A 24,513-nucleotide genomic window follows, 5' to 3' on the forward strand; every position below is an offset into this window, starting at 1 on the left:
TGTGGGACCCAACCCTGGGCCTCACATGGGCTGCAGCAAGGATCAACGTAGCCCATAAGCATGTTAACTAAGCTCAGTTATAGCTGAAAGTGGAGATTCCTGGAGTCTAAGCAAGAACCAGCACCACAGACAGAGAAATCACAGGTCTCATGATGATCACAAACCCTCACAGTGCAGACACAGCTCCAGAACCTCAACTCCTCCCGTGTATTATGCCAAAGAGATGCGTAGAGCTAGCTGATCCACAGAGGAGAGGGGTTCTGAAGAGAGCTCAGTCAGCACAGAGAACTCTGCAAATTCTAGTTTTCACCGAGAGATTTTCCAAGTCAGAAACTGCTGTTACACCAAATTATCTGACCTCCTGATAGTATCCACAATTCCTATCAGCATCAGATGAAACCTAATGTCCTGATATTAGAAGCCTCTTGAATGTTGAGTTAACAGGGCTCACAGCATGCTGTGACCAATTGTACGATGGGCATTTTATTCCTCTAAATAGTGATCCAGCACCCTGCAGTCCACCCTAGCTCTAGCAACTCTATATTTGACTGTTCTGGCATCAGACCAAAAGAAAAGCAGCATTCACAGCCTTGATAATAAGATACTGGCAGGACTCAACTGAGTTAGGTTTGATTGGAAGCACTGATTTAGACCCAAAGGTGTTGATAGAACTTAATGACAACTATGATTGTTGCTAATCACTTGGTGATAGTTTTCGTGTCTGTGAGGGAGGGTGTCTAATGCTCTAGAGAAAGTGTGGTCCTGTGTAGCTTGTGTAGTAGTTTCCTTGCATACATTTGCTTCTTTTCCTTCCCCCCCCCCCCAAAGTGGGACTGTACAAAGTGTAAAAGGTTCCTAAGATATATAGCAAGTACACAGGAGGGACCGAAGGAGCTACTTGAATTCTTTAGATAAGTACATTAACCTCAAGTATGTAACTAGAGCAATTGGTTTCAAGTTTCCTGTAACTATAGGCTTCAAAAGAGGAAATATAACAAAGCTAATACAGTACTGGATAAGGACTTAGGAAAAAGGACTCTTATTCTTAGTTCAAGCCCTGATCTGCTTTATGGTGCTTCTGTTTCCCTGTCTGTAAAATGCAGAAAGAAATACTTACCTCTACAGCAGTTTAAAATCCACTGATGGAAAATGCTTTGTCAGACTTAAATAATATTATTACAGCTACCACTGAATATTCAGTGGTAGCCACTAAACACTCAGAAAACAGAACAAAATGATACTCTGAACACATTTACTGTAGATTTTTCAGCTCCAGCTGTCACTAGAGCATAATTATGTTAGTATAGACAGATGTATTAATGGTGAGTAGGGTAGGCACTATCTTTGGTAACAACTCCTCATCCACTCAGTGGGAAAAGAGCAACCTACAGACAGACACCAACTGATTTCAGGTAGGTATTGATTTGGCTCTTAATTTCAGTGTTCTGAGTCACCTTCTGGAACTGCTACAATTGCAATAATCTGGGAAATTACATTCCTAATTTAGACATAAATTAAGACAGTACAATCTAAACTTTGATGGTATCAACCCATTTAAACTATTACTGGTTTAAACAAGATGTTAAAAGATAATTAAAAAACAGAAAAGACAGAAAAGAAAAGCAAGGATGTGTTTTACAACAAAGTGGCCTTAAATGCCAGTGTACCCTGAGGGAGTCTTGATAGGTGAATGGCCAATGAACTTACAGATTGACCAAAGCAGGCTGTAAACCAATGGCAAGGAGAAGGTATTCGTGGGGAGGCAAAGAAATGGATGCTAAGGCCTGAGTGCCATGGCAGACCAGCACAGGTAAGGAGAATGTAATAATAAACTAGGATATATGTGCAGGCAGGACCAGACTTATGAAAAGGCCTCTCAGCTAGGAACAACCTTGAGCTGAGAAAGGAACAGAAAAGCCACCTAAAGGACTCCAGGTGTGGGAGTCACAGGCAGAAGTGATTGGGACCTCCCCTGAGAGCACCTTTCTTTATGAAAAATTTGTTTTTCACATAACAACAGGTTTCCGGGAAAAACTCCTTTCTTTCTTTCTTTTTTTTTTCCTAGCTTTATGGTTCCTCAGAAAATGGCATCCCATTATCCTGAGCTTTCTGTTCTTCTGGTTTTCTGATACCTCATGGTGTTGGAAAATACATTTTGATTTTTCTAAAGTTATTTTTGCTGTAGGGAGGGGGAAATTAATTTTTTTTAACATTTCATCCTGATTTGGGAAGGAAATTGTCTCAAGGTCAAAATGTTTTGCATGTGGCTGAAGCCAAAAATAAAAGTAATTCTCTCCCTCCCTCTACACACATTCCATCCAAAAAATCCGAAAGGCAGGAAAGAAGAAACAAGTAAAGAGCTAGTGGAACAAAGGGAGGAGAAATGTGAAAGACCAATAGACAGGCTCAAAATATGTTTGTTTTCATGTTATTACATTTGAAGGACATCTTTGTTAAAAGGGAGTCATAGCATAACATGAAAGAAAGTTTATAGCTGTAATAGTATGCAGGAGTTTGGGCCAACCAGCTCTGTCTACATGTGCCTGGGTTCACCCCAGCCTAGGCAATAGCTTCCAGAACTGCAATTCAAAGATCATAAACAAGCAGAGGATTTAGTGCAAGAGTTTCCTATGAGGAATATGAAAAAAAAAGAAGTTGCTTAAAAAAAGTCTCCTATGAGCTAAAAAAAAAAACGTGCTTAGTTCTAAATAGTGCACAAACTCTCTTCCAAGGGCAAAAATAATAACATTCATTAGCCAAGTTGGTTAGCTAGGGCAGCTACTGAAATAAGGCACAGCTAAGCAGAGATGTTAACCCAGAGCAGAACAGCCAGAGAGAGAACAGGTAGAGACAGAGCTCACAAAATCAGCTGGGGCAAGGTAGAGTTGCTGCAGAGAGGTTTGAGAGCTAGTGGGAATGACTAGCAGCTAGCAAAAACAGGTCATGGTGCCAGGTTAGCTCAGCCTAAATTGGGCCTTACTGCCCAGCAAGATAAAATCTCAAATTGTGAGTGCATTTCACTGCCACGGGGGAAGGTAACCAGCTGGCTGAGCAGCCGCTCCATACACGGAAACATCGTGAAATTATTACAGTTATACATTAGGAACTAGCTACCCTTACCCTCTTTGTTATCTGGCTATTTATTTATTTATTTTTTTACTTTAATAAAAATACCTTTTGTTAGCCATCTGTCAAAAGCAGATCAAAAGAGGACTGATAACTCTGAGTGACAGGTGGGGATCATCAGAAAGCTGGCAAGCCACGTGAGGAGATAATTGGGAGGAAGATCACAAGAAAAGAATGGAGAAGAAAAGAATGATTACTTTAGACTCCTAAACCAATGAGTAAAATATCACTCCTTATTTCTTAGCATAACAGACCCTTATTTCATTTTTACACAGTCTCAATATATCCTATAAGACCTTTTCATAAGGGGTAAAACTGAAGTAGCAATGACTTTGGGGGCTTAGATCAGGGATTTGTGAATCAGACATACTTGCAGGAAGACTTCTTGTCATGGAGCTTTCAATGACCTTTGGAAAGTTGCTTAACATCACCCTGTCAGAAAACACATAATCCTGAGATGAAAGAAATCACAATAAGCAAGAAGTACTATTGTTATTGTTAGTTCTTGAAGTTACAGAGGAGAAAGCCTTCTGGCATTCCAGACTACATTTATTCAAAGATCTTATTTTTCTCCCTGTCTTCAGAGACAATCACTCATTCTAGCAATTGCTTTCAAAAATATATATATATATATATTTCTGGAGAAAGCTCTACTTTATTTCTCTTCCCTCTCCACTGCAGCCCTACTATTTTTGTAGACCTAATCAGTAACAGACAAGCCTGACTCTTACTCCTCCTCTGCCATGACAATGACAGCCAACGATGCCTTTCAAAAACAGTAAACTAAACATCTTATTTTTGGGGATGCTGACATGCAAATAATCCTGGGATAGAAATAGACAACAAGGATATGCAATATAAGGAGGATGATTCTGCTCAAGCACAACAGCAGCGAATTTTAGCAGTTTGCCTGTGACCGGCTTTCAAAAGTTTTCTGCAAACCAAATCCCAGATCAGAAAGGCACTGAGTGATAACTGCCTAACATGATGGCTGCAGGTGCTCAGCATATTACTGGACTGGGCCCTTGGATCCTGATGCATCTCACCCAACATTAGGTAATTAGCTGAAGAACACACCTGAAGAGCCTATCCTCTCACAGCTTCTCTTGACAGTCAACAGTAAGAGGAGGAAATAGTCAGGGTGCAATTCAAATCTTAGACAGACTGAGTCATTTTCTGAAGATGCCAGTGTCTCTCTATTGACTATAAAAGGAGACTATGCATTAAGCTCTTGACTTGGATGATTCAGTTACACTCTTATAATTAGACAGGATAAATCCAGACCATGGATAGCTGCTTGTACCTACAGAGAACTGTGTCTTCATATAAGCTTTCCTATTTTTCTATACAATGGATTACATCCTCTTCACCCACTACGAGATAGATCCAAAGCCTAGAGAAGTTAATAGGATTCCAAAGGGCTTTGAAAAGGCCTTTTAGGGGTTTATAAACTCTCAAAACAAAACCAAGTATTTCCAGTTCAGTAAACAGCAAAACAGATCATCAGAAAGGACTAGGTCTTGAAGGACAGACAATGCCCTAAATAAGAAAAACACTTTTTGGGGTGCAAAAGATTTTTTTTTTCGGTTTCTCTTCTTATTTCAGTAAGTTCAGAGATCAAGCTGGCTGGTTCAGATTTCTTCAGATCCTATTTCTCAAGACAGCTGTGGAGATCATCAAAGCATTCTCGTGCTACTCTTACATCAATGCTAAGCAAACTTCAGTTAGTAACTGAAGCTGGCCCCTGAAGTTTGATATCCCTAGCACTATTGCTCTACGTGGAATTAGAAAGTGATCGTTATTATTTTTTAATCGGTGCCTCTTTAAAAGCACAAAGAACAATTGTCTGCTTGGATTCATAGGTATACAGAGGAAAAAAGATAGAAAGGTTAGTTCCAGATAATTTCAAGTTACACTTTAAATCAAATTATGCAGAGGATAGAGTACTGTAAACCAATGAACCTTAAGGAATTTCCTGAACAAATATCATTAAATGAAAATGTAATAATTTAAACCTGTAGCTCCTTGTGAAGAATTTGGCACAAAAAATACAACCTAATACTGATCTATATTTAAAGAGTGTTGTCAGAAGTTCAGAACAGAGCTCCCTCTCTCCCATGTGAGTATTTAAAACAATTAACTTCTTAGGCTGACAGCCTCAGAAATCTCTGACACGTTCTCACAGCAGACACTGATCACCAGTCACTGGGTGCAAGTGTGACTGCCTGGGCAGAAACACAGGGCTTAGATCTTTTGACAACCATTATCTGAGTATGCTCAAATATCAATGTGCCAAACATTTACACTTTTCACTTGGGAAGCTATGCTGTGGCCCCTCGAAGAGGCAGACAGGTATCTATTTCAAAGCCACTGGCAAAGTGAAAAAAATGCATATTATTACCCTGAATACACTGTCCATAAATGCTCTGTGCCTTTTCAGACTGAAGTTCTGCCCTGGAACTACAGAAGCATATATATGAGACTACCAGAAACTGAAGAAATACATGCGTAATATTCTCTCATCTAGCATGGCTGCCTCATGCTGCAAATCCAGCACAGTCTGATCATCAAGCAACAGGAACTGTATAGCAGCACAGAGTGCTCTTCCTCTGCCTCTCTCTCTCTCTTGCTCTCTCTCTGCTGCCACAACAGGAACACATACATATAGGCAGAAGAAATCATCACCCGAAACTGCTAAATAATCCCATGCCAGTGTGAATTCAAATTAAGGAATGACAGTTCTCTTTTTGACAGTTCAAAACAAATGAGTAAGACACTCAGCAACACTTGTCTTATTTAAACAGCCATGTGATTGTTAATTCGTTTCATAAGATCTGCAGGATAGTAATCAGCCTAAATGTACCATCACTTTACTTTCAAACCAGTTTCAGTGTTAGTTACTTGTCGGTCCTCTTCAGAAGATGAACGGGGCCACACATCTCTTCGTTGCCTAACCTCGCACTAACATTGGTTGAAAAGGTGCCAGTTCGTTTGGCAGGAACAAAAGGAATGGAATGCAAATTGCTCTTAGAAAAGAACTGCCAAGAAGTTTTATTTCATGGTCTGTGACAGAGAGGGGACGGAAGCAAACAAAATAATCCTTTTACTACAGACTTACTCTCCTTTACAGCAGAAATAATAAAGTGTGCTTATTTCAAATCGGACAAGTACTAAGTAACAGGCTGTTAGGGATATAAAATGTGTTTGTGAATATTCGCATATCTTAAGTTAGCTCCTTAGAGCTATCTAGGGGAAAGTTGCACTGTGATCTATCAGAATTCTGTGGTACAATACATCAGATTATAAATGAGGCGTTGACACTCAGGCCTCAACAATTGCTGGAAGGCCAGGGTTAGTGAACACAGAGGTACTGATCTCTCAGTCAGGGATAACAAAAAGATTGTTTTTTCTCTGCTTACTTCCCACTGGGAGAAGGTTACCAAGTAGTTTTACCAATACTGACTCCTAATTTTTTTTTTTTCCATTCATTTTTAGGACAATACAAGTTAGAACCTCTACTCACTATCAAGTAGCACTTCAGTCTTCAGGGTGGCCACAGGGGTGGTCACATCATGTATAACTTCTAAAGTCTGAGAAGCAGCTTAGAGAGGCATATAGCAGTAACACTTCAGAAAGTTAACATGTGAGAAACATTAGGTGTATCTCATTACTTGATAAATTTACCAAAGGGGCACTGAAAATTCTCATAAATGCTTTGAATTTTAATGTTTCAATTTCTGATCTGTCAGTGGTAGCTACTTATGGGCTAAATCTGTTTGGATGGCATAGAGAACATGTGATGCATTTTTGCAGGGTACTGTGGCTGAAGTCGAGAGTAAATATAATCTTCACATGATTGTAATGTTCTTTTTTCTTAGTTATTGCTTGCGAATAAGTCTCTCTTGTTTTACAAGAACCAGTGAAGATAATTATTGTAAATAAAGCATAAAGGGAGATATATAGCTTAATTTCTTTTGTCTTTGAAACAAACTATGACCAAGATGGAAAACTACAGAATTTTGGAAAACCCCTCACTGCCTTGTGATCAAAAGAACCAAGTGTATGCGTGGGGGGCTGTATAGACCTTATCCTCTAAAATCTTAGCAATAGCAAAATGAATCATGAACTGCCTCAAATATCCTAGTATTATTCTGCAAATTAACTACACAGATCTCATGCATGACATGAAGTGTTCAGTGTTCTCGGAGTATAGAGATAGATGTTGGCAGAACATTTTTCTTCATACAAGTTATGTCAGCAACAGGGCATGATCTGTTTTCTCGGCCAGAAAAAGCCAGGCACATTACAAGTTAAAGTGCTTGGTTATGAAGAGAGACAGCCTTTTTTCTGCAATACTTTGCAGTCTCCAGCAACAATGGCAGCTGGTAAATGTAATGATATCATCATGGCCACATGGCCTTTTTATCCACCACCAGAGGCAGATAACTATGCACAAAAACCAAAGCTATATCCATTAGTGTATCTGGGCATGAAGCCAACAGGACACAGATTCTCAAATTCAGAGAAATCCAGGTGAACCTGACAATGGTCCAGCTTGACCTTCTTAATAACAAGGATTTGAGACATAATTACACCTGGCATGGTAACACTTCTAGTTGTCTTAGTAAGTGCCTACCCAATTGCCAGTAAGTGTTTATTACTGAATGACATCTTGCCCTTCATCACTAGCCTTCACCTGGCATGAAGAGGCTACTCCACTTCGCTAAATAGAACCATCCCAGCTATCACAAGGCTTTGTATAACACTGAGAAACTCCACAGCGCAGGCAATACCTCGACATCCACCTATTTTCCAGCTCTTCCTTTACAGGCAACTATCACAACTAACATGCAACCAGAAGGAAGTGGCACTGGCAGCAACTTCTGAGAGAATCGAATGAATCTGAGGAGAAAGGCTGTTTGTATCAGATTAGATACTGGTGTGTGTGTATATACATGGATGGATGAAAAGACTGAGAATTTCCATTAGAAGGAACACAGACTGCAGAATAAGAGTAGCACTTTGACGATTCGGCCACCAAAGTGCTTTAAAATACCAAGTTCAAGGCTTGCACAGACCATTTAGTAATGTATCTGATGGGTCTCCACTTTCCTTCTACTTTAATGGGTATGCTTCAGGCTTTACAGCTTCACTTGAACTAGTTTATGAAGTGAGAGAATTCAGACAAAATTATTGCCCATATGAAAAAAAAAGGGCAATGGGGGAGGCCACAGGGTAAAGAACAGTGTTATAAATTTACTTCAGCTATTTCTAAGGCTCCTCAGTAACATCAGCTCATGGTACAACCCTCACGCTACCCTTGCTGTTTCACAGTGTTGCTGTTCATGTGGGCAAAGGCATGCAGAGGTAGACTGGATAGATCAGGAAGTGGCAGGGAGAGGTAGGTAAAATTGGAGACACAATGAGAATAATTTCAAATTTCAATGGAAATTGAAATTGGTTAAATTTGCTGGTGGATAGTCTGTAGAGGGGAAAGACCCAGGGCAGGGAGGGGTCAAAAGGGAAAGCTACCAAAAATGAATTAAAATATCTGCAGCAATTACAAAATACAAGTACAAATAGCAAAGGGATTTTTCTCTCCTTTGCAGGATAGAATCACAGCACCTCCTCCCACAGCTGAATTCTTAAGGGATCAAGCAACACAGCTCTTCCCTATCTAAAATGACATAGAGAACTTCTAAAAGACGACTGAACCGAAGAAGTATTTACATGCTCAGCAAACCAATATTTCTTATAATGATGCTAAATACTTTTGGTGTTCAAAGAATTCCTTGTCAGTTTATATCTGTACAATATATCTGCACAAAGTCTCATAACAGCTCACAAAAGCTCTTATCTGCTATCCCTATTGTGTGAACAGTGCTCCATTTTCTGTGAAGGCTGCAAATGCAATTTCACTCCATTTATTTTCTTTCCTTCTTTGAAAAGCTATATATTCATACTCATTGTCCTTGGCACACCATTATTTACCTCAGTTCACTTGTGCAAATTGATGTTGTTGTGTTTAATAGTAAATAATCTTGGAAAATATCTAATGGTGGTAGCTGGTGATTACATCCAGTGCCATTTTACAGCATAACACCTCTGTTGCTATCGTATTTTGGCAATCCACAGTGTTTATTTAAACCTTCCTATTTTTCCTACAGCATAACTTGTATTTTGGTTATGACATGGCTGTAAGGATGTATGATTTTCTATCTCAGGATACAAACTCATTTTGTTTCTTTTAATCCATCACTTTTGATGCTTTTAGGGTTTAACCACTTCAAACTGAAATCAAAAGTGGGAAACTGAATCAACAGTGGGAAACTATCTCAGAGCAATGCCCTGACCTGTCAGTAACACAGCTAGTATATACTCTAGTTTCACAAATGGTGCAGAATACACCAGGAATGAAGTGAACAAGCTTTGTTTAACAAAGCTTAACCCTTAAATCCAGTACAAGAGAGACACGCTTGGCCTACATGAAACCTTCATCCAGCCACCCAATTTTGCAAGAGCTCCCTGTGAAAACTCAACATTGCACACCTAAGTATTTGATCCTTAGGGCAAACATATCACCCTTCTATCACCCCTGGATATGTATCTTTACCACACAACTGCTATTAATGCAGTTAATGGCAGACTAAGAGGATGCAAAATAATTCTGGCATCTGTATTAGGAAATGCACACAACAAAGCTGGTCCCTTTTCACATTGCTTTTAAGACAAGAATGATACTGTATCACCCTATGAAATGTAATTAAGCGCTGACATCAGGAAAAAGATATAGATGAACAAGTGAGGGAATGTAAGTGCTAACAGGGAGATAATTCAGAATTTTTACTGCATTGGCCAAGAGCTGGACAGGATGAGCCATGGGACATTCTGACGGGGAAAAAACAGTATCTGTGAGATTCTGAGTTGAGTAGAAAGGAAAGAGATGCATCTTCTGAGAAGAAACCACATTGTGTCAGTACTAGTCTAGAAGACAGCAGATTCTAAAAAGCTTTTGGGCTCTCCTACCAAGATTTGTTCTCCTACACATTTTCCTTCTTAGATTCTGACTAGGAGATAGAAGTTACTTAACAGTAAAATGTGACAAGGCAGAAAATGATAATAGCTAAATGTTACTTATGCTTAGTGACAGCATATTGGTAGACATCTTCACCTGCCAAATAACGTGCAGTTAACAAAATAATCATAACAGGAATTGCATGACAGATATAAGAAGTGATTATTTTGCAAAAATCATACCCAGATATCTTTCTTCTCCCAACAGAATCTACACTTCATATCTCTATTAGCTGATAATTTCATTTATGAGTTACAAGATACTTATCTTGAATAGTACAGATGTTTAGTGAACAGTATGACTCATCTTCCTCTCTACTTTCTAAGAAGGACAAAGAGATGCTGCCAGTAAGCCTGTGCTGGGGCAGAAACATGCTTATCATTAAGTTATTGCTTCCCAGATAATAACTACCCATTAAGAGAAAAATTTGGAAAGACTGCTGCCAGCAGACTTCACACCAAGAATGATGCTCTTTAAAGCAATTGTATCCCCATGCCTCTTACTGCTTGTATTTTTCTCTCCCCAAAAGTCTCAATATACACAAAAGACCAGTTCCCTTTGAAAACAGTGACAGATTCATCACTCTGCATAAGTGCGAAGTAAAAATACGAACAGGTTTCATGCATGACCTTCATAAGCACTCCTACTGATTTCAGGAAATGTAAAAGAGAAAGTTTTTGGACCAGATGATTGAAAAAAAGCGTAAATCACTCTAGGGGATGAAGAATACCCAGTTAATGTGGATTCCTATCAATATGATGTACCATAACTGCAGAAAGTAAAGAACCATCAGAATTTACAACTCATGATTTTTGAAGTTTTAATCACAAGATTGTGTCAGTGTAATACTTCAAAGTTCTTAGTTTGCAGAACATGTTCTAACTGCATTTCAAGTACATGCTCTGTTTAATATGCGGTTTATGAATTTCACTAGTATGCAGTACATTTGCTGACATACAATGAAAGAGACGTTACTTAAATTAAGCATTTGTTACATTCAATGTCTGTTTTAATTATACATGGCATGAATATTTGTGTGGTTTTATAGGAAAAACTTAGCAGGTAAATTTATGGCAAACATTTCAAGTCTGTAAAAGAAATGATCACATTTATTTGCAAAGGATTTCTGCAGCACCAGCTCTGTCTGTGCTAGTGCACTTCTACTTCCTAACAGGAACAGAAGTTTCCACATTGCATACAGGTTGTCTATCTCTTATCATCGCTAATTCATGTCTGTTTTGCATGGGACAGTTTTGTTGCTCACTATCCACCTTGTCCTTTACAAAGAGGAAAGCAATGACCTAAAGAACCCCAGGCATATTAGAATGCTCCACAAACATAATCAGACCATTTAGCCTCTTCATTTAAAGCAAATACCATACTGCTATCAACATCTTCTTTGGTCTGTAGCTGGGCCCTTAAACAAACTGCACTATCCTGAGTGAGCAGAGTCCTGTAATATCCATTGACTATGCTTATGTATGTGGCAGTTATAAGCATTAAATCTCACACTCACTGTCAGTTACACTGTTGGAGGTGTAACTGAGGTTCTGCATATTGGTTTGTGCTGTTGATTTGAGCCAGTAAACTCTTATCTTACACTTGAAACTCTTCTTTTTCTATTAAACATTATTTTCCCAAGCACAGTAAAGTACTTATAGCTAATTCCTCACCTGCAAAAAATTAACTACTAAAAGTAGAATCACATTTCTGGGCTGACCTATGGACCGATTGATGACTTCCAGTGTGAAACTGAGAGGTAGTAAAAGGCGCATTAGTACATTAGCACATTTCTCACACAGATAGAGCTGAGTGTCTAATCTTGGTTGTGTCAGTATCCTACAGATGACTCACCAAGCAAACTTAACAGCGACAAAGAAAGGGCCATTCATTTCCTCCTTTAGTAATGCTATTACCTGTTGAACATCCTGCTGGAAAACGCAGAGTTGCAGCCTTTGATGTAACCGGACTTTTCTGTGTTGCCAGATGCTCTCTAGGCGCCGCTGGTGATGCAGGACTTCGTGTACCACATCCAGCACCTGGTGGACAGCCTTGGAGTAGTTTGCAGTAGCAGTCAGGGATTCAGAATTCCCAGGGCTCAAGGGACGCTGTAGGACATCCAGCAAAGCTTTTCCATCCTGGCTCACCTGAGTGAAGAAATAAGTTTACTTCACTGTGCTGATACTTAAACATCCAATAGCTGACAAATGACTGTTTAGCCAATTCTTTTTCCTGTGTGTCTTTTCTTTATTTCAGTAGAAAAGGAAGATTTGGTAGAACAGTCCTGTAACATCCATTGATCATGCTTGATTTGTACTTTGCATTCATCACTTGCCTTAGCTTCCTAGTGGGCCTACTGTGTCACTCTTCGGGAGCACAGATACTGCACTGCTGGGACCGCATAAAGACAGAGATCCCTAGAATATATTATGTTCTGACACTTAGGCGCTGAAAAGTCTCGACATACACTGGTATACACCAGGTGGCATTTGCAATAGCAGATCTATTTTTGTGGGCAGGTGGCATTTTAAGAAAACCGCAGATGGCAGAGTCATTCTTATCCTGCATGATAAGGGAGAACTCTTTCTTTGTAGGATTACTAAGTAGGGAATACATTCAGAAGTGTGACGTTCAGATTCTGTATTTTATTCAGAGATAGTGAAAAATAAATTGGTATACGGTAGTGTCTCTTTTATTCCCCAGGAATAGACCAGAGGGATCCATAGCCTCCATTTTCAATGGGCCTACAAAGTTTGTTTGCAAATGCAAAGCAATCTGCACACATACAAGCTTTTCTGTGCATATTAAAACACATTTGCAGATGCAAAGGTATTAGGCATTAAGAAAAACCCAGAATGATATTTTTTTTCCCTGGAACATTTTCATATTGCAGGGGAAGCGTGAAAAATGAATCATAAAAACCAAGATGCTAACAAACACTAACAAGTGCTTGCATGCGCTTGTCATCTAAAAATGGCTTTGTGAAATATGTTGCAATTGCAAATTGAAAGTTAAAACATCTCTTTCAACAGAGATGTTAAATGAGGATAATATTGGAATCTCTCCTCTTCCCAGTCTACTTTCCTCCTTTCCCTTCCAAAGAAAGTGCAGTGGAAACAACAAATTTCATTAAAAGTGTTTCTATTTATAGGCTATCAGAGACCTTGCTAAAAAATGGTTCATTGAAACGTTTTTCATCCAATGTGAACATAGAGAGTTATCAGTGAAACTGAAAACATGTCTCGAGGATCTCCAAATCTCATTTATCTCTGTATCATAAATTGCTTGTTCAAATGAAGCAAGTATCTTTTAATCCCAAACCTGTGCCTTTTGGCAAGCCACGCCACATCCCAATCTGTTACAGCAGTGTATATCTGGTGCAATTCCAGGGAAAAAACAAAAAAAACAAAACAAAAAAAAAAAAAATCAGCAGAGCCTTTGAGACTTAAGATTGGAAAAACTGAGAGTCAAATCTGATCCCGTCAGGTGACTATTAGGTGCAGGTAGGCAGATCATTGAACCTTTTTTTTTTTTTTTTTTTTTTTTTTTTTTTTTTTTAATATTCAGGATAATTTGAAATTAAATCAGAAAATGACTGCGGAGCCTTTAGGGAATGGCTTTCCATACTCAAAATCAGTTGCTGCTGAAGACCAGCTGGAGTAATTTGCACATGCTGAAGCCTGCTGGGGTCACAGAGGCTGTTGGCTACACTAGCCAACAGCAGTGGCTAATGTTGATAACAGAGGAGAATTTTAGCAAAGAACACTACAGCACAGGTATTACCTTGGCAATACTATGGAGGTGACGACAGCTGCTAGGCAGGGAAGAGGCAGTTCCCAGATAGAGGAGGTGACAAGGCACACTGCATCCTATTTTAGGTGTGAGAAGATAATCAGCACAGTCTAATCACTGGGAACAGGAAACCAAGGCCGTGCACACGCTTGGGAGCGGGTCATTAAACCAGAAACTCACTTTCCACTGGCTGAATTCACTCATACGCTCCTGTTACTGGCCTTTGGGTTTACAATTGGTCTAAAGCTGTCCTGGGCTGATGTTACAATGCCTTTAGTATAGTCCCTGCTGATTTACATCCATAGAAATGAGTGCAGAACCAAGAATAAAAACAAAGGTTCAGAAGTCTACCTGGAGGAGATCAGTGATTGTTCAGACAACACACCAGCCATGCTTTATTCAGGGGAGCATTCCTGCAAACTTTTTACCATAACATAGACTTACTCATACCCACATCTACTTCCAAGTGCAGGTCCTGCATGTCAGTTTTGTTGCCTTCCTCTATCCAGAGGTGGAATCTTGCAATTTTCCCATTTTGGGGTCAGATCCTCAGGTAAAATATTCTGTGTGCTAATCATAAATGATCAAAACACAAGACTGAGTTCAGCCACCTTAAAAAACGTTCTCTTTGAGAGCAGACTAGTGGCTGAATATAGTCAGAAAGACCTTTAAAGTCTTAGCACCAGGACCAAGGTAGATCAAAAATTGTTTCAAACACAACAGTACATATGCACCTGCTTCACTGAAACGTGCTCCTAGATTTTCAGTGTGAGGAAAAGGAGTGGAAGTGAGAGGAATTCACTTCTGCATTCTCTCTCACTCTTTTTCTTCTAAGGAATTTAGTTTTTATCTATATCAAAAGGGATTTGTTCCTCTCGTCTAAGAGGCCCCAGAGGTTACAAGTTATGATTTTTCCCTAATAGGCCTAGCCTTTCAATCATTCTCACCACAGCCAGAGATGAACTCCAGACTTTGAACGCCTGTGTTATCCTACCAATAATCATTAACACAAACTAGAAGCTATTAGAAGTGCTTTCCTGCTCTCCAACTTACAAGCCTATAACCAGTGGTACTCCATATTCACAAAGATTACGGTCATCTTCCAGTACTCCGTATCTCCTATGGCTCTGCAGTTCTTTGGTTAAAAAGAAATCTTTTCTGAAAGCAATTCTTCTCTGTTGCGAGTGTTACTACTGTACCCATTCATTGGGAATGAAGTTCTGTGCTCTCAGTGTTTACTGATGACTAGATTTCAGAAGGGAAAGAACAGCCTCACAAATCGAGAGACTAACTACTGTGCAGTTTAAGTTAATTCCATGAGTCTCCCTGCCTCATTTAAGACATATTTGAGGATCGAAGTGTCATAAAAGTCTTAAACTGAATGGACCGCCATGACTTGTAGACCTTGTGAACTGTTAATGACAGTACTGCATTTATCAAAGCAAATCTGACAAATCCTTGCTTATTTTGAAAACTACAGAACTACTGTTGCACTCTCAGGAAGGGCTTTAAACCAGTGGAAGGGTGTTCAGCCTGTGGCCTCCCAGAATAATTTATCTGTGTCACAGCCTCATCTCTCCTTCCCGAATGTCCAAAGGGCTTTCATTTTCACATGACTAGATGTGACTGCAGCTAAAATGCAAGCATCTTCTCTCATTCTGTGAGTGCATTTCTGATCAAAGGACAGGACATATATACGATAGTTCACCACATGGTCCAACACATGTATACACTCCTATCATATGATGGTATTCTTATGTTTTGGCTTCATGATGGGAGAAAGGATAGGGTAGACAACATACAAGTGCCTCCGTAAGAAGTTATGTGACCTTGGGTGAACTGAAAGATTAGATTTTGCGGTGTTAGAAATAACTTCCCTGGAAGCTGTATACATAACTAATGAATAAGTTAAAAATCTGCAGATATCCCTTACACTGTGTCAACCATACCTCAAAAGTCTTGTAAGTGATGACACTAATGGTACCACCTGTGAAACAGCTACAGGCTGGTGTATGTGGCTGTACTAAGAAAAGAATTAGTCTTTTGAGCAGATATAGTGTGCCTCTGGAGAGGGATAGTAAAGCACAGTTAAATCAAGCCACACTGAACAAGATGCTCTTATCATCAACAAGGCTCACACCTGACTCAAGAGAATCTTTTCTCTCTCTTCCTCCTTATCCTTACCAAATCAGTACAGTTGTCAGGAGGGACATCCCAAGTATATCTCCTACTGCTCATCCATTAGAAACCCTGGAAGAGCAATAGATCAGTGGCTAGAGTTATCTAGAGGAATTCCTCCTCCACGAGAGGAATCTCCAATAGGCATGCGTCTCGTGTGCAACCTCCCCTCTCCAGCACTGCTTTACCTGAAGTTAACAAAACAAAAGCATCACTTGATTCTCAGAAGATGGAAGAAGGCCTGTTCTGCTAGCAGCCCAGCTTAGAGCTAACTGCGCAGGGCTGCAGAGGTTGCTTAGCAATGAATTGTGCATCACGCCTGTGAACTCTGCCTCCACTATTTCCAAGCTTCACTCAAGTGCAATGAAGGAAGGAGGAACATGATTACAGCTGTACCCATGGCAAGATGGAATCAAAGAGTATTCCTAAGATCCTTTGGGCATCTCTTCTTACGTTACTGAAGAGAACCTTCTCCTGAAGAGAATCCAAAACGCTTCACTATACTCTGTACTCTGTAATAGAATAGAATATGGCCATGTATCCTGATTCAAATGTTTTTTTTTCCTGAGGACTGTCAGGACTGTCCATTCTATTCCATATATACCTTGCACTTTCAGAAATACAAAAAGAGATGTTCAAAGACTCTGCAGGAAAAGAAAGGGAAGAAAAAGCCCTTTCCATCCCACTGAGAGCTCTAAAGATAGAAACATCATTATTTTCTATGGGCAAGAATCAATGTCTAGATTGGAGATATAGACATGGGAATAGGAGGCAGGGTTCCTAAATTTAATCCAGGCTATCCAGCTCACTGTGTAGCTGTGGGCAAAGGGATGAACGTTTCAGAAATAACAGACTGTACCCTTTCTGGTAATGGTTCATACTGTTTAAAAATGTGCTTGTTAGGGAAATAATATTGAAATGTTTTAACATCTGTGTCTGTGACAAGTTATAACTTTCTGAGGAAGCATCAGCAAAAGCAATATGTATGTTAAAGGCTACTTTTGGTAATGAGTTTTAAATGAATTTTCATTTCAAGAAAGTCAAGGTCAAGGCTGATAAATAAAATGCCAGCATCAAACATTAACTTGTTTTTATTTAATCTCAATTTGATTTAGACTTTAGAAATGACTTTTAAACACAACCACAAAAAGTTTACTTTCATGTGGCTAGGCAAAGGAATAAAATTCATAACTGCAACTGGAAGTCAACAGAAGTGTTCCGTCTTTGCTTACATAGCCTGTTGTTCCCAAGAATCTTATCTGAGCGTAGAGTGAGGAATGATCCTTTCTGCTTGCAATCCAGACTTGCTCCTTTTAATTGGCTCACTCCAAAATGCACATGGGTGTTCAGGAAACAAGAGATTTTTGCCTAACATCTCTCACGTTCATCATCGTGGTATCTGCACATCATTGTGTGTGTGAGTGTCTACCACCACATAGAGCACCAAATCCTTTTCTCCCACATTTTATTCTATAGGTTCTTCCAAGAACATGGACGTTAGAGCAAAGACTGCACAGAAAGGACAGTTTTTACATTCTGTTCTGGAGTGTTCACTTGGTAACTTACTAGGTACAGCAAGTACTACTAACGCCCTCTTACCCAGCTTGAAAGACTCTGGAGGAAAAAAAAATAAACCTGCCTTTTGGTGCCCCAAAAGACAGTCAAGCACAGCACAGTGCAGGGAAGTGGAAAAATACAAGTTAAACCAACTTTCAAACAGACTTCCAACAATCTACAGCCTCAGAGACACGAATTACACAGTGGAATGGATAGATGAGTACGGTTAACCACTCCCATGGTAATCCTAGGTCAGCCCATGCCTGGAATGGACTTCCAGACTAGCCTCATTCCTAAAGACTCCTCTCACATGCCAGGGAGGGCCTGCAGCAAGGTAAAGTGGACTAAACACAGAGCGTGGTCTGCACAGAGTCAGCAGCACTGAAGCAGCTGTTTATTAGTAGATTTTATCTTATGCTGCAGACTAGGTACATCTTGAGGGGAAAAACCTGCGAAGAATCCTTACAGGTTTTCTGACAGAAAGTCATAAAGTAGTTTTTAGTCTCAGCATCCCTGACATCCACTTTTAAAGGAAAAGAACACACCTCCTTTAGGTGTGGGCTGACAAAAGCATATACAAATACATCTAAAGCAGCCTTTTACAGCCTTCACTGTACTGAAGACCTGACATATCTGTGACTTCATATATTGGAGGAAAAAGCTTTCTTCAGTCCCTCTTTCCATTAGCACACCTCTGCTAGAGCCAGTATTCATTCACAGCAGGAAATCAATGTGATTAAAACTACCACCAGCTTAAAGTGGTTTCCTGTTCAGCAGAGGCAGTGAAATAGCTCTTCTTCAGAGTACCAGCACTAGTTCCAGATTTCATTTCTGTACGGTATTTAAGCTCCAGATTGTCCTGTTGTGCCCTAGTGAGACGATAACTGAGCACAGCCAAAAATCCTACAGCCTGGGATTAGATCTGACCCGTTCTGTGACAAAGTTGCAGCAATGGAAAGCAAATTTACCTTACTTAGAAAAGCTAATCCCCCAAACGCAGTCAAGTATCTGTTATCCATTAACAGCTGTTCACATTCTCCTCCAGGAAGCACATACCTCTGTGTAGGCCTGTGTTACTTGCTCATACAGAGATTGATGATGATGGATGGCCAGTTCCAGGTCTTGCATTTCTGAAGGGAGGCCTCCTTCACTGCACATTTTGCACCAGGCATCCACACCTGAAAGGAACTGAAACAATTCCAGAAACAATGAGCAACACTGACACAGAGCAATGTCTCATCAGCATCACCATTAGGAAACCTTGCTTGCAGACTGCCTCAGATGACAGCAGCTTGGACCAAGGAAAATAATCACAAAGGAATCCAGTCACAAAGGGATCCTTTTGGACGGCCTCAAACAGGACACTTCTGTCTCCTCCTCAGAGCTTGAAGAGCACCTACTTTCAAAGGAATACTTTCTTTTTCTTTTGGCTTAAGCAAATGCTCCTTTATGCAGGGTCAGGGAAAACTCCCATTCTAAGAGTCTTTGCATCCCAGGTAGGGATACTACAATCAGTTCAGGGAAAAAAAAAAAAAAAAAAAAAAAAAAAAAAAAAGAGCATAGAGCACAGAAGAACACAGCTACAATGCCAGCTATATTTGGCACTGTCTCAGCTATCAGTCATCCCTCAGTTACTTACCTGTCCTTAACACCACTGGTTTGAGCAATAGAAAACTCCTATTAGAATCAATGCTGGCATTCATTTCAGTGAAAGGCAGACAGTCTGTATTGAAGCAGCTCCCAACCCATGGCTAGCTCAGCGGGATTGATAATTGGATACCAAGGCTTTAACCTCTGGGTCACCCATTTGATTCTGGCCCGAGTCAGCAGTGATCAGATGCCATTACCACCTGATGGCTGCTGAGCAGCCAACGAGAAATGAGCTGTTGGTCTCAGGCCAGTTACTGGCAGGCAGACATTCACAAAAGGGGAGAAAAAAAATCATTGCTATTGTAATTGATATGAATTAGCACCTTGGTTGGAAGCCTTAAAAGACAGCCAGAAAAGGAACGGACTTGGGGAGTGGAGGGATGGAAAGAAATATCTTTCCACTCTTAAAGAGAGCAGGACTGATGCATTTTGGCAGAACAAACTGGAGGACCTCTCTTGGGTGCTGCCTGTTCTGCAAAAGAAAAGAGGAATTTAGTCTCTAGGGCTCCCATCATGTTTTTCCTTTAAGCAGGGCCTACTTCAATGACACTGTGCCTAACACACTCCCATTTTGTCCCTACTTAACCACCTAATGCCACCTCATTACTTCTCACTAGTATTTTCTCTTCCTGCATCTTTCTGTCAAATTAGCCTTCCATACTTAAGGATTTTCAGGGCTATTTATTTTTTAAAAAGTGCAGCTAATTATAAAGCAGATTCAGTGCTCTGTAGGGTGAATGTATAATGTTACAATACCACCACTAGGATCACAGCTTTATCCACTCCTGAAGTGTTCACCTGTGGCTTGTTAGTAAAGCACTCACTCGGAGCATGAAGGGCTGTGAGATTCAAAGCAAAAAACTCTGGCTCTAGTATCAGCATCTTTTTTATTAGCAGGGTAAAGCTATTTGCCATGCTGCTGTGTAACCAAGGCTATAAAGTGTTCACATTGTAAACATTTCTTTTCAGTGCAAAGATTCGGTGACAAAGATGAATTCCTAAGCATTCATGTCTACAAGGTGCCAGTTTACCAGTAAAAACTGTTTCCTAGAAGACTAGCAGCCAGGATGGCAGGGACTGTTGTGCTGATCCGACTCTTAATCTGCTGAACCTCTCCAAATGGCATTCCCAAACACCCCTGCATAAAGCTGAAGTCATCACATTTTGTTCTGAGCTAATGGAATTCACATTTCCTATTCAGTTTTAACAGCATGGGGCCGAAAGCAAAGCCTTCTGGAGCTGTTACATGAACCTCTTGGTTGAAACAGTGAGCAAAAGGTCTTTAAACCTTAGGGACTGGTGCTTCTGCTGCTGGAATCAGAGTTATGGCTCGAATCTAAACTGCTCCATTCCACCAGTTTCAGTACAAGCTCTTGTAGTCATGTTACCCATAATCTGTCATATCCCCACAGTGGAATTTGCACAGTAGGTGAGAGAAGTCACAAGAAGATTCTATGCATATAAACTGTATTTCTACCACGCTGTCTCATATCTAATTTTCCTTTCTGAGGAGAGTGTTAAGAGGATACCTCTACGTCTGCAAAGAATTTAGAGGATTTTTTTGCAATGCTCTGGCTTTGTGCGTGTGAGTAAATTTGTGTTGTTGATCCCAGGAACTTTACCAGCATGCTCTTTAGCTTACATGACAGGTGTCTGTGCTGTGTGGTCCTGAAACATCTAGGGGAATGATCCTTACCAAGTGGTTTTCATTACCTCCAGCATCTTAGATCATGACTTAGAGATATAAGACACTATGCAAGCACAGAATTTATCTATGACGGTTTGAGCAAATATCTACAGAAATGGTCATGTTCAGGATGCTAAGGAACCTCTGCATGGATTGCTAATAGGGCTTGCACCCTACTGCATATAGACTATATGTCACTACAGCAGTAACTTCACTGTAACCACCAGCAGGAGCAGTTGATATGCTCTAAGAAACACAGCCTGCCAGTGTTTTAGTCTGATACTGTGTGCTGCTCTGAACCGTGTGTGCCCATGGGAAGAAAGGATTGGTTTTTAGGGATATTTGAAAAGTATTAATTTATACCATATGACTGTTAATTTGGCTATTTTGGAAAATGCATTTATGTTAATTTCTATTACAGTATCACACACTGTGATGAACACAAGAAACTTTATTGAATGTAACCCTTCATGCTATGCACATATTCATACAACAAAATCACTGTTTGACTGAGTTAAGAAAAGATGCGTTTAAAATTGTAAATTGCTGTTAGGTTGGAGCAGGAGCTGTTACTGTCTACTGAATACATTTAAACTGGTTGCCTAAATTTCTATTTATCCCATAGACTGGAATAGCTCCTACTGGGAACATAAAAGCTGCTTAAATATAATTTGAAATGACAGACTCCAATAATTGCATATGTTTTCAAGATTTCAGGAAAGATTAGGAAAATTTTCTCCTAAAGAATAAAAATGTCCCTAAGCTACCTAAGGAACTTTAAAGTGATGATCCATGCTCATTCCCAGCTCCAAACCTATTCACCTAAGTTGCAAATTCTGTACTCAGTCAGGATTCTTGTACATTTCTTGTTAAATTTCCTTCTTGATTGCTATTCAGGGTCACATGGCTGCTCCAAAACACAGCTCAGACATTTTCCAGTACCTATTTTTTCATATTTTGTGCACAGTCCTCACTTATTGCTTGCAAGGCATTTGCATGGGAGACAGAGGACAACCAGGCTGGTTCTCTTAGACCCCAGAGAAATTAAAGGCTCACTCTAGTTTACCTTCATTCTCCAGAAGTGGCTGCAGCAGGGAGAAGGCCATGAAACTGTTTTCCCCAGTGGCCTAAAATCTCTTTCGATGGCCTGATTTTTTTTGTGTGAAGCTAACCGTATATATTCTGATCTTTTTTCTGGCATTTCCTCTTCATTCCTAATCCAGAAGTTATCTGTTCTTACTCCTGCTACTCAGGGTGTCAACTGTATTTTCTTCTCTTCTCTTTCCTCAAATTCTTCCCTTCTTTTCATTTTCCTTCCTCAAGTAGGGCAATCCAGGATATGCTTCTGGGGATACAGGCAGAGATCTGATGAGAACAGTAACCTTCCTGGTTGGGGAGTAAGGTAATATGAAAAGAATCGGCATGAATGTGTGATCTACTGTATGTACCTGACACCTACTGCTTGAAAGAGTAATTCTGCTTGTGCACTTCTGTAGATAAACTGTGACCCAGAATCAAATTGTTCAGATCTCTTGGCTGATTGAAGATGTTAATTCGTTCATTCTGACAGGATCTTTAGAGTGAGCATCTTATGAATACTTAAGCATGCTTTTAGAGATTGCTGCCAAGAAAGGAAGGATGCCTGGTATGTCTCCTTCCCCCATCTGGCAGCGAGGTGGCCGGAATCTCATCTGCTGTAAATCAGCAAAGTTCTCCTGAAACCAAAGCAAGATAAGGCATGTTCTCCTCCTTTCTCCCACACCTTTGAATAGCCTCAGTCATACCTAAAAATATAGAAATAGATTGTCTTTCACACTAGAATATTTCCACATTGTCATGAGGGAAACAATCAAACAAACAAAAGATCTGTAGCTAGTTGAATTAAGAGACATTTGGGAAATACCTCCATTGAATATCCTCAAAGTTGTACCTTGACCTGGAGATACTGGCTTAGTTTACTGGCTTTGCATCAAACACATGTGCTGAAGAAAGCCTGGCTGGAAGCTAAATTGGCAAGATTTGTCTGTTCTTTTCTTTTCTTTTTTTTTCTCCCTTTTCTTCTCTTTGGTCTTTTTTTGATGATGGCTTGGTATTCATAAATTGTGTTTAAAAATATTAAGGAAGACACAGACACACTTTTGCACATGCATGCACATGCACAAAGAAGAAGAAAGAAAAAAAGCAAAAACAAGCTTTGATCCAGGTGCTCATTCACCCAAGTTCAATTCAACGTGCCACATATATCTGCTGTAACAGCTGGGAAAGCAATGTGATTCCGAGGCACATGAAGACGGATTTGAGGTTCAGTTCCCAACAGGTTGACTCAGCCTTTCATCCTTCCCAGTCAGATAAATGGTGTCCTATGCAGTTTGCTGTGTGGGGTCTTTAGGAAAAAGACCTTGAAAAACAAGTTGTTTCCTGCTAAGTTTGTATATTATAGAGCTCATAGTACTTTTCATAAATCTCTGCCTCAAGCCAACAACCTGCTTGCAAGTTGTGGTGTGCCAAAGGCTGAAAGATTATGGTCCTATTAGACTTGCTTCCTGTTGGCATCACAGAGAACTTCAATCAACAGGAAGGAATGGACAAAGAGATTGTAGCAGCTTATTGCACTGGAGAAGGAAACACAATCTGCCTGTCAGATTGGTATGGGGGAAACAAGGGAACACTCAGGGAGAAAGGGCTGGATGCACATTGAGACTATCATTACTGATAGAACAAAGGGAGCAAAAAAACTTGATCAGGGAGAGAGGAAACAGTTTTTTCTAGATCTTTGCTAATATGCACATCAAAGATCTAAACCTTATTTATTGTACAATGAGAAAGCCCATATTTGAGGGAAAAACCCTGGTGATGCCAAATAATAAGAGAATCACATTTGGAATTAATGTTTGATAGACCACAGGCTCAGGTATAGATCAAATTACAGGCACCTCACTTTTCTTAGCATGCTGAGGTGTCTATGACTAGTTAGTGTGCAAGTCATTGGTTTATCCTACAGGACTAACTGAAGCAAGGTCAACATTTCAGTCTTGGCTAACAGACACAATGACTCCCACATTTTTTTCTTCCAGCTGAGTTTATAGGTTTCACAACAGCACTTTCCTCCTACCAAACAGTTTCTTCTAGCAAGTGAGGAGCAACTGTTGTTCAAAATTGGCAAATTTTTCTTTTCTGTGTAATCCCGAGAGACAGGCCTCTGTCAGGCAGCACAAAATTAAGTTCTTTTCAAAGAGCTAACGAGACAGGGCTGAGTTTTCCAGATCTGTTCATTCAATTGTAAAGAAAAAAGAATTAAAGTTGAAAGTGACATTACTGAAGCTTGTTTCAAGTTAAGGCTAAGGCAAAATATCCACTTTGAGAGTGTACAAAGTGCAGGACAATAAAAAAAATCACCTCTAGCTGACAGACAGCTAAATACAGCTTTCAGTTTTACTGCTTCTCCTGT

At 39.9% G+C, this 24,513-nt stretch overlaps 1 protein-coding gene across 6 annotated transcripts in view; it reads right to left on the reverse strand.

The window, feature by feature from the left end:
- KALRN (kalirin RhoGEF kinase) overlaps positions 1-24,513 on the reverse strand; it is a 515,818-nt gene that overhangs the window by 248,010 nt on the left and 243,295 nt on the right. For all 6 annotated transcript variants that reach the window (XM_062579292.1, XM_062579294.1, XM_062579296.1 and 3 more), the window contains exons 8-9: positions 18,785-18,916; positions 12,118-12,348 (exon numbers count right to left, since the gene is read on the reverse strand). In XM_062579292.1, the coding sequence (XP_062435276.1) occupies positions 12,118-12,348; positions 18,785-18,916 (363 nt within the window). The remainder of the gene's footprint in view (positions 1-12,117; positions 12,349-18,784; positions 18,917-24,513) is intronic.

This window comes from Rhea pennata, chromosome 6 (genome assembly GCF_028389875.1).
Source record: "Rhea pennata isolate bPtePen1 chromosome 6, bPtePen1.pri, whole genome shotgun sequence".
In the NCBI taxonomy this organism is placed as follows: Eukaryota; Metazoa; Chordata; class Aves; order Rheiformes; family Rheidae; genus Rhea; species Rhea pennata.